Genomic DNA, 11,347 nt, shown 5'->3' with positions numbered 1-11,347 from the left:
ATTTACTGATATAAATAAGAAAGTACCGAACAGAAATCGATAGAAAAACTACTTGATTTGTCTATTTTAATAAATCTAATGCAATTTTAATAATTGAAATCGCATGTTATGTTATTGAAAAATAAAACAAAATTTCGGACATATAAGCTCCACCATTTTTGAACCTCGATAAAAAAAAATGTATAAAAATAGACTTAAGTATATACTTATTGTTATACTTATTTTATTCAAGGTTGTAAATTCGTTTTAAAAATAAAGCTATCACCACCACTATAACAAGAATCTCATTGGTTTGGACCGTGTATTGTACTTGTATTGTACAGTAATTAATAGGCTACTATTTACTATGTAAAATAAATTAAAACTTTGTAGGTTCTCATTTTCAATATTAGTGGTTTCGCTCGGTGTACCGCCGGCGGAGGCTGTAGGCGCCGGAGTGTCGCACTCACATCGATCCTCGTCCCGACATCTGCCATCTCTGTCCCTCGTCACATCACATTTTCTTCTTGTTCCACTATCTCCATCTCTCTCGCCAGCATCTCAATGTCTCGTCATCGTCGTACTCTTATGTAATTAGACTCATAATATTACTATTCCTACTCGTAAAACTTCTGACTAATGACATATTTATAACAGTATATTATATGGCATATAATATTCAATATAAAAAAATTAAAATTAACGTTTTTTTTCAATTATTCGTCAATAAATATATTAAAGATTTTAATGACTTATTTTAATACGATTCTATTGAAATCTAAAAAAAATATATTTAACCAATTTCACAATCTTTTAGACGGCGTGTTATTTCTATAAATTTGTAATGCATATTTTGTTTTTTTTATTTTTATTTTATATATTATAAAAATGACTGCACAATGTATGATATTAAGCAATTGAAAATGTGGAAAAGAAATGCCTAGGTTTTCGACTAAGAAAGATGATTGAACCTAGAGTGAAAGCATAATATCTACTTATAAAAAAATATAGAAAAATATGTTATTTGACCACGATCTAAATTAATAAAACATACACGCTATAGTATTGCCACCCCCACTTAAAAGTGTGTGCAAATTTGAGCCCGTAAAGGTCCCATTGCTGTTCCACGCCACTTCATTCGAGTGGATGGATACGGATGTGGCTGAATTTCATCCGACACATGTAGAAAACCTCACGACGTTTTCCTTCACCGCCGAGCACGTGATGAAGTATAAATACAAATTAAGAACTGAACTGTGCTTTGCCCGGCTTGAACACATTGTAATGTCATTATTTTGACTTGTTTATTGTGTTACATTACTATATATTGTGTTACCTACTTTACCTAACGAAAAAGAAACGTAAATTTGCATAGCATATACAAATTATGTATTTATTTAGTTGACTGATAAATATATTAAAAACTATTTCGATGTGGCCGGTGAGTGTGAAATTAATGACCTGCAGTTGAAATTCGCTCGCTAAACCTTTAATGGATATGGATTTCCTGCGAGGCTATAGAGTTAGATGCGACGTAAGACATGAGGCCAATGTCGGGATCGAAACTTAAGCTGACCTACAATGTGCAACCGACTGATGACCGGTTATAACACTCAAAAAATGTTTGAATAAGACTTTAACGGTTCGTAACTCTAAAACAATCCGTTAAATATAATTCGGGTATATAATACTGACTGGTAATTTATAATAATAATAATGACTGATGGAATGTAGAGCCTCAAAATGTGATTGTGGACTAAAACTGCTAAATTATTATTTGACTACTGATATAGTCGTAAATGTATAAATGCGATTGACCTCGAACATAGCATTAGGGTTTGTTTGCAGGACGTGTCGTCAGTGCGCTTACTTCAGCGAGTTTAACACGAGCGAAGTTAACAACGCTGTTGTGTAAGGATCTGGTTCGGCCGTCGGCGTGAACCGCCACTGCGCCTGCGCGGAACACCTTCCCAACAGTTACTTGAAACCCCGCTTTGCGTTGCACGTATTTTATGCAAAACCTCAACAAAATACACAATAAATATCGTTTTTAACTAATCAGTGTAGTTAACATGTGTCATTAGTGATGTTCTAGTCGCCCGTTGTTAAGTGTTCGCTCGGTGTCGAGTCGCTCTCGGTGAGTTTTGAGAAATCGTTAATTTGTGCAATCAATGTTACGTGCAATGGTTAAATGAATATCGTTATTCAATAGTCAATTTGTAAGTGAATTGTTCTCGATTCTTCTATTATATGTATGTGTGTTTTATCCAGATTTGTTTACAATGCTTAGTGCACTAGCGGCTAGTCACACCACCGTATACCTCTCGTCTTATATGTTAGTATACCTGTGCGACATAATATGGTGATATTATTTTGTATATTTACATATTTATATGCGAAAATGGAAAATTTAATATATTTTGAAATAAATTATCAAAATATTAAAGGAGGAATTAAACATAACTTAACAATATTAGTCAAAATACCTACAAAAAAATGGGTGAATTTCTAACATACGCTATTATTATCAATTCTTGTATATAAAGTATAAATTTTAGCTACGTTACGTCTATATAAATAGTCTTGTTCTGTGGTCAGGTTGTCGTTAATTAGTAGTAATTGTTAGTAACCACTATCCCTGCATTGCAGGGATAGTGTTAAGTTATTCTGTAAGAACAAAGTCTAAACTCAACGCAAACACAATCGTCAAACGTCTGTAAGTGATAACTTATAACATTTAAACAACACACTCGTGAAAATAGCGTATCGTCATAAGCCGTGAGTTTTTACAGAAGAGCACTGCTGAACTCTCCCTATGTAGGGTTGCGTGTGTTTTGTATATAAGTGTTTCCTTTCTGTCCGGTTGTAAATCGCAGGTAAACAGCTAGATTAATTTAATTTAGGGACATACTCGTATTTTTTTCAATTCGGTATACTTTTTTTTTCGGCATACATGTTTTCAGTGCAATCTGATGAAATCCCATTCGATTAAGTTGATTCGGTAATTTGATACTGCTATTCGAACGTGTCGGTTGGAATAAGTCTAGGATTAAGATGTAAAGCCCAACTTAACTCAAAAACAAAATTTCGCACAAACAAGTGACGTTGAGCGCGCTCTTTATCTATATCATAATATATATCGTAATGTAAGAAAGAGGAATGATTTGATTGTTTGTAATCGATAAACTCTAAAATTACTGAGTCGATTTTAATAATTTATTCTAATATTATAAAAAGGTAAAGTTTGTGAGTTTGTAGGGGGTAATCTTTTACCAATAGAAAGTCACATTATTTGTGAGTGTCATATGCTATATATTAACCCGAAAAGTGAAAAGACTTTTTCGTGGTAGTCGGATTTGTCAAAGTAACGAAAACGTTTCTTAAGAACGTTGCCTTAACGATGAGAGATATATGATTGAGTTCTCGAGAAAAGTTGTAGAGCTTGATAATGTCTACAAAAAAGTCAGCGACAGCATATATCTAAGTTTTATGTTTAAGTCATAAAATTAGTTCTTTATATAAAAAAAAAATAATTTAAATCGTTAGGTCATGTTTATTGGTCATATTATCAACAATTATGAATTCTTATTAAAAATAACTACACTTATCGTCTCAAATGTTTAAAATAAAAGACTCTTCCCTTTTACTGCATATAATTTGGACAAATGGTTAAAGAGATAATATATAGTTATGGAACCGCGACCGTGTCGTAATCTATTGAGTGATATTTCTATTAGACGGGTTTTTTCATATGCAACACGTCAATCTATTTAGAAATAAATTGCTTTATCACCAAGTAAATTTTTATTAGATGCAATTATTTTTTACAGTTTGTTTTTTGGTTGCATAGTTTAAGAGATAATTTAAAATATCAAATACGCGAGACAATTTTGTGGTAGGGCTTTGTGCAAGCTCGTCTGGGTAGGTACCACCCACTCATTAGATATTCTACCGCAAAACAGCAGTACTCTGGTATTCCGGTTTGAAGGGTGAGTGAGCCATTGTAATTACAGGCACAAGGGACATAACATCTTAGTTCCCACGGTGGCACATTGACGATGTAAGCGATGGTTAACATTTCTTACAGCGCCAATGTCTAATGTAAAATATGTACTATAAAAAAAAGTTAAACAAAGATACAATGTTAGTACATAATGTCGTGTTGTGATGTATGAGCGGTCAAAACGTCAATACGAAGAGTATACAGCTAAGGGACGTCAACAGTGCGGTCATATCGTACGCGTTGCGGCTAATAACATCAGTTGGTTCGAGAAATGGTATTGAAATTGATATTGTTTTTAACGTATAATAGCATAAAGGACGACAGATTTTGATTTGAAAAAAGCTTACGTTAAAAAAAAAAATAAACATACTAGATTACATTTTTTTTAAATACGTGGAGTAAGCCGTGCCGTGCATACACGGCATATAAACGTTATTGTATATTTGTCGTTTGAGAAAAATAGTAAGTCAGTTTACACGTTACACATATCATATAAGAAACAGCCATAAAGAATACATAAGACACGTCACTGTGACATAACGTCCTTCCTTAAGGTCGGATCAAAATTACAGATAGCTACACTAATTTTTTGTGTTTCTGCCGGATTAATATTACAACGAATAATCTGATTAACACGACACGTATAAACTGAATAAAATTATATTTCCTTTGTGCAAATCGAACAATAATAACTACGGATTTTTATCATCGAAATAAACTTTAAGCTTATAATATGCACCAGGTTGCTACGCGGCTAATGAATAATTGTCTGTATATTTAAATCGAATTGCTCCAAGAAGAGCGTTGAACTTTAAATTTCCGGAAAATAACGATAATATCGGAACACCGAACAAGCTTACAAGACTAAACTATAAAATATAAATGCAGCAGTCATTTTGTCTATAAAGAAAAAATATATACATGAAGGTGAAAAGTATAAATATGTTAATTTTAATTTTAGTTAATTCGTTTAAATTCTAAATTATATTAGTTTGTCAAGGATAGAAACAATACGACAAATATTTCGCTTGTGGTATAGTTAGTTTATCCGATTATTCAGGCGAGATGGCCGGGGATTGATGTTCGGGAAAAAAAAGTGGAGAGAACACATAGATCTTAACGAAACATTCCCGGATTAAGTTCGGATAAGCACCGCTGAGTTTTTAATGTGCTTTTCGGTAAAGGAAACATCGCGAGGTATCTTGCATGTATCCACCGACACAAAGTAGCGTGGTGCAATAAACTCCAAATATTCTTCTTAAAAGGGGAGGAGACCCTAAGAAATTATAAAGTTGAAATACATAATAGAATTTCAAATAAAACCACAGAAAAAAATACCACAGAATCTAAAAAAAAGATTCGCTCTGACTTCAGAAACAAAATAAATTAATTTGACTCATAAACTTACATAAAAAAGCGACGAATTAAAAATGTAAAACTTCGTTTTCACTTTTGATGCACTTTCTATTTCATTAAGAATAATATATTATTTAATATTCTTATACACACAAACCGAAGTTATTTGCAAAACGTCATCATCAGCGGTCCACACAGAAACCAGACGTAGCCCGTTAGTGCAGGTTAGTCATTTCAAAACTATCTTGAGACATAATATTACTCTTACCTTCCGTAGGAGGTACCGGTAGTTTTAATTCCATATTTTAATCAGATCCCGTAATAGTGGAACCGCTTTATAAAATTTAATTTTCATTTGTAATTACTGAGTTATTTTGAAGTTTTCCAATCAAACGTAAAAAGCCAAGCCCTAATATCGAATCACATATTTGTTAAGCTAAATGAAGGAACAAGTATCTTTTACTGGTGGTAGGGCTTTGTGCAAGCTCGTCTGGGTAGGTACCACCCACTAGATTATCTGATTAATCTACCGCAAAACAGCAGTACTTGGTATTGTTGTGGTCCGGTTTGCAGGGTGAATGAGCCAGTGTAACTACAGGCACAAGGGACATAACATCTTAGTTGCCAAGGTTGTAATCCTATCCCAATCCCAGGCGATGTAAGCGATGGTTAACATTTCTTACATTGCCAATGTCTATGGGCGTTGGTGACCACTTACCATCAGGTGGCCCATTTGCTCGTGCACCTACCTATAATATAAAAAAATATAAAAAAATTGAATTTCTGGAGTTAATTTTGGTAATACTTTGTCTGATCATTGTATCCGTAGTTGCAGGTCCAGTATAAAAAAAACAACGTATAAATCAGCTTTCATAAGTTTTGACCTTTGAAAATCAAATCTGTGGGCACTGTATTGATCAGCACTCAAAAAACATGAGACTATAATCGGATGTATGGGCTTGTCGGAACTCTGACCGAAAAAATGCTTGCGTCGTTAAAACCTTTATGTATTTATTTATTCGTATAATGTATATTTAGGATAGCAGCAAAAATAAAATAAATATTAAGGTGAGGTAATTTTAAATGGGTGCTTACGAAAAAGGCCGCGGCTTTGATCAGGCTTTTTATTTAAATTCAATTAAATATATAGCATATGAACCAGCAATCCCAGAGTATTTAATTTACAATCAGATGGTGGTGGTAATGAACACTTACAATACGGCTCTCATTGGCCGTCTGTCTCATCGGTTTACTAATTCGTTAAATAAATGTAAATAACTTCAATAATTTGAATGTACAAGTAACAGTAAAAAAAGTCTCAGCGTGCGTATTTAGTAATATGACATAATTGAGCATTAGGGCATTAAGCGGCGCTACGGGGCTGCGAGGCTGCCCGCGCTACTGCTCGACGCAAACGGTAATTTAACCAACACGCTACTTTAACATAAATAACGTTGATGTAAATCTTAGAAGTAATGTTGTTTCTATTATTAATAATACTGTGCGTTTTGTATGTAATATTTTTATAACACATTGTTTTAAAGTGCGAAAAGGGCGAAATTAAATATTCCTGTAAGCACATTGCGTTCTATAATAAAAATTATTTACCCTTCCTTGCGACCTTTGTAATATGATGTTGATGTTTTGTAATGTGATGATTGTAATGACATGTTTATGATTTAAAGGGAAAAGCTAATAGCATTCCTTCCATCAATCCGTAAGGTCATGATTAGTGTTGTCGATTATATTTAAGTAATATTTACCTTTGATCTGTATATATGCTATGCTACAAATCAGTATTTATTTGTCGAAACAGTCCGTTGCCAGTCAGAGGATGCAGGCGACCGTGCCGCCGGTATGGTCGGAAATCGAGCGCTACCGGCGCAGGCGCGGACGCGTGACGCTGGCGGAGCTCAGCGAGATCACTGCGCGGGCGCACCAGATGCACATGCAGGTAAACAAGGTTGTACCTCTGAAGTAATATTAGATTGTATATAAAATATTATAATATATATAAGTATATGTAGACCATACTTTTGATAAGTTCAATCAATCGTATAACATTGCCGTGTGATAATAAAGTTAGCTTGATTTTTTTAATGTATACTACGAAGGCAACGTTACGTTACGTCACGTTATTGCAGGAGCTGCGTCGGCTCCGCGAGCTGCATGCGCGGCTCGACTGGCCGCACGTGCATCACCCCGAGATCTTGCTCTACACGCCGAACCAGCTTAGACAACTGATTAGGTTATATTGCATTCTTTCATTTGAATAAATTACATGCATTGTTAGGATTTTTACAATATAATAACCAATTTTAAACGAGGTTTCTATCGACTGTATCACGGCGAGTGCTCTGAGGAATTATTCTCTCTAACTCCTGCTTCCCCCTTCCTTCTTAAGTCCACACGAGCTGGTTCTCGATGTCACCGCCTAACTGTGACATCAATTCCATCGCGCACAAAGAAATTTGGCAACTCCTTTCTTTGTCGCACTTCCAAAATATGGAATTCCTTACCAGCTCACGTGTTCCCCTCCTCTTACAACCCGGGTTCCTTCAAACGAGGCGTGAAGAGGCATCTTGCGGGCCGGCAAGGCGGGGACGGCTAGTACAGAACATTCTTCCCGACTGTACTGGCCGTCTTCGCGTTTGGACTCTATAACATACCATCAGGTGGGTGGTGGATCAAATGACTCTATCATTTGCCATCCCGGCGCATATAAAAAAAAAGTTATGTGTCTGCTGGCCTCCTGTACCCTTAACTTCACTACTGGTTATGGCGCGTACCAAAACTGAAACGATTACATTCAGAAAAATGGTAAACAAATGTTGTTCTGTACTGCAATGGTGTACAATTAAGATTATTTGTATTTTCTTGCAGACTTGGTAACTCAGCTGATCCGGCGGCGCAACCCACGTCGGGCAGCTCGTGGCGCCCGGGCCCGCTGGGCGCGCCCTGGCACTTGCCGGACCACGAGGCCTCGGTATTATCACTCCTCTAATAATCAATTATTCAGATTATTTAGAAGAATGTAATTGTAAGCATTTAATATATAGTAAAATTTAATAATGATATTACAGTAAGAATGAAACATTTTTATTAATAAAAAACAAAAAAATGCTGGGTTCCTTTTACTTTAAGGAGAAGGAAGAGGAGAGGAAGTTTTCAACAGATAAATTATGTTAAATCTTGATTAAACAATCGAATTACAGGAAATTTCTAAAGAATTGTATAAAATATATAATTAATTTATAAATCAAAATTCATTTTAATTTATATATAGGAATAAAAGTGGAAACAAAAAGGGTGCTCTACGATACGTAGAGTCCTCACCCAAGAACTAACAAATGAAACTAACGAAACCAAGCTAAGCTCGAGATAGTAATGGTGTGGCGCCGTGTCCCACGCAGACGGCTGGCGGTGGCGGGCCGGAGCACACGAGCGAGTGGTGGTCGTGGCGCGGCTGGGGCGCCGGCGCGCTGCTGCTCATGGCGGCGCTGCTGCTCGTGCGCGCCACCGACCGCTGCTTCACGCGCAGCTACACGCGCTGTACGAGCTGTACGGGTCGCTCGCCTCTCGCTATACTTACATTTTAGTTTGACCGCCTCCTTGGTATAATGGCCATATGACTGCAAATCATCAGGTCCCGGGTTCGAATCCCAGATCATACCAATAAAAGTTATTGGGCTTTTCTGTCAAGATGTTGTTAAAAAAGATGCCGAGCGGTTTGTTAAGTTAGCACAACAATCGTGCACTGAAACGTCCCCTACGCAGTTGGCCAGTCTTCATTGAGAACGACTTTCGTGATCGAAAATCTGTCAAGAGGATAGAATATCTTTATCTAACTATATCGGCTAGAGCTGATGACTGTTTATCGTCGGTAACTACAAAAATATAATTTGATAGCATCAATATAAATGCAACGAAAAGCTTGGAAGGTAATAAATACAGGCGTATCTATAATAAACATATCTCTGAAATGAATACTCTCCTGTCTCGCAGCTCGCAGAAGACGCTCCGAAGAGTGGCCGACGCCCAACGTGCTCGCTACGAGTAGTAAGTATCTTCGTGTTTGAGATTCGGGACGTGTTGTTACTATGTATGGTACTGAAAACTCTTAATTTTCCGTAGTACTCACACACATGCTTTCAGACCGTCACCCTCTCAGTGTAGACGCGGAGACGTCTCCGAATGAATTCGATGCTTATCCTTCCGAATCAAGCGACTCCGGCAACGACGTCATATTCAATGCTGATCTCCCTCCGCCATACTCCGAATGCGCAACCGACGGCAGCAAACTCATCACCAGAGAGGAGCCGCCTCCTCCGTACTCTGCCTGCTATGTCGCGTTCTCAAACCCCAAGGACGGGACGCCGTCCGTTAGGTTCTTCAACGGCCAACGGCAGAGCATGTTCGAGAGCGATGACTCGCCGACCTCGACGCGTTTCATAAACGTTCAGACATCGACCGAAGAACTGACTGAAATAGCGCATTCCAGCAATGGATTCAACCACTTCGATACCGGCCAGCTTCCGAACAATCCGATCGGTAATCGAATATACAAGTTACCGTACTTCGATAATACGAGTACAAATATCGAAACAGACGACTCCGACGAATGCAACGGTGAGTGCATCGCCAACTCAGTCGAATGTATCAACATCGGACCAGCCCCACTGGCGACTCAGGACATGACCATCGACATTTCAGAAGCCAGCGTCACCATAAACATCGAAGATCGTAACGAGGCGACTGAATCCTGTTAATTCAAGAATGTATGTAGATGGCTGATCGAGTGCTGTGAATTTTATTAAAACGCTTATACTCTTTAAGATTGATATTCTTATGAAAGTAACATTCTAATTAATTGTGTTTCATTAGAAGCAGTCGAGTAGATAAAATAAATTGTAATAGTATTATTTTACTAATCCTCAAATGTCTACCTGTCAGGACAACAGAATAATATTTAAATGAAAAATAATATATCAATACGTCAATGGAATATTCAGGTTGTGTAGAGATAAAGTTTCATAAAATATATTATACTTTTGTAGACTCTCGTTCGTCGCTGTACACATACTCGTAGTAGATCACGATGTTATACCCCCAGGTAGCTAACTTTGGATATAAATTATGAACAAATAAATAATTTCTTAAAATATCCTAATGTATATATTTTAACAACCATTGTTTCCATTCCTTTGTATTTTATTTTGTATTACTAAAAGTAGTTAGGTAAATGTTATATATAATAAAATCATTATTATTTACAAAATGAAAGAATCAATTCGTTAAGTGCTTTATTTAATAAGTACATTTAAATACTAAAATACATTTTAATTGAACTATCTTAAATATAATTATTTATAAATACAATAAATGCACATTGAGCTGAGTAATTTATTACAAAATTGTTATGAAAAATACGTAAGCAACATAGAGCTTTATTTAAAAAAGAAATTATTTATGATCTTAAAATATTGTTCTTATACCATTTTGAGAAAATTTAATGTAATGAAATAAATAAAACTTATGTTTAAAAGCAATGGTATCGACTGATATTAAATTAATAATATAATTACGGAGATCTCACCGCGCCTTTATACTTTTATCTAAAGCTTTATTTACACTATCAACACGAAAATGCATGTTTTCGTAAATATATTATTATTTTAAACCTATTTTAGAGAACTTCGGCGTATGAATACATGCGTCTAATACGCTTTAAAACCTTATATAAAATACTTTTCATATGAATTAACACAGTCTTAACGTCACAAAGTCTTAGCACCAAACAGTTAGTTCATTTATTTAATTTAAAAAAGGTTTAATTAATATTATTAGAGTATTATTGGAATCAAAGGCGGTAAAATACGTAAATTATTATGAGCAATAAACTAAAACCGACACTAGTTCCAGTAAATAATTACTTCTATTATTTATGAACCTTTTTGTCAGAAAAGATAACGAATTTTTGAATTTCGAAGATATAACGAGGAACAGCCT

General features: G+C 35.7%; 1 protein-coding gene across 2 annotated transcripts; it reads left to right on the top strand.

Moving 5' to 3' along the window:
• The first annotated feature begins 1,973 nt into the window (after window positions 1-1,973).
• LOC126777555 (uncharacterized) lies at window positions 1,974-10,502 on the top strand. 2 transcript variants are annotated; one of them, XM_050500614.1, is made up of 7 exons: window positions 1,974-2,116; window positions 7,155-7,292; window positions 7,483-7,586; window positions 8,222-8,324; window positions 8,752-8,899; window positions 9,344-9,397; window positions 9,494-10,502. In XM_050500614.1, the coding sequence occupies exons 2-7, from the start codon at window positions 7,173-7,175 to the stop codon at window positions 10,105-10,107; spliced, it is 1,143 nt and encodes a 380-aa protein (XP_050356571.1). In that variant the 5' UTR covers window positions 1,974-2,116; window positions 7,155-7,172; the 3' UTR covers window positions 10,108-10,502. The 2 variants fall into 2 exon arrangements, with proteins under 2 accessions (XP_050356571.1, XP_050356570.1); XM_050500613.1 differs by having other exon boundaries at window positions 9,473-10,502.
• Window positions 10,503-11,347: the final 845 nt, after the last annotated feature.

Source organism: Nymphalis io, chromosome 23 (assembly GCF_905147045.1).
Source record: "Nymphalis io chromosome 23, ilAglIoxx1.1, whole genome shotgun sequence".
NCBI classification, from domain to species: Eukaryota; Metazoa; Arthropoda; class Insecta; order Lepidoptera; family Nymphalidae; genus Nymphalis; species Nymphalis io.
This window is presented reverse-complemented; position numbering and strand designations above follow the sequence as displayed.

Coding starts and splice junctions, on each gene's coding strand:
- LOC126777555 (XM_050500613.1), top strand. CDS start 7,173: ATGCAGGCGACCGTGCCGCCGGTATGGTCGGAAATCGAGCGCTACCGG. Junction 8,325..8,751: donor TGCCGGACCACGAGGCCTCG/GTATTATCACTC, acceptor TGTCCCACGCAG/ACGGCTGGCGGTGGCGGGCC. Junction 9,398..9,472: donor CAACGTGCTCGCTACGAGTA/GTAAGTATCTTC, acceptor AATTTTCCGTAG/TACTCACACACATGCTTTCA.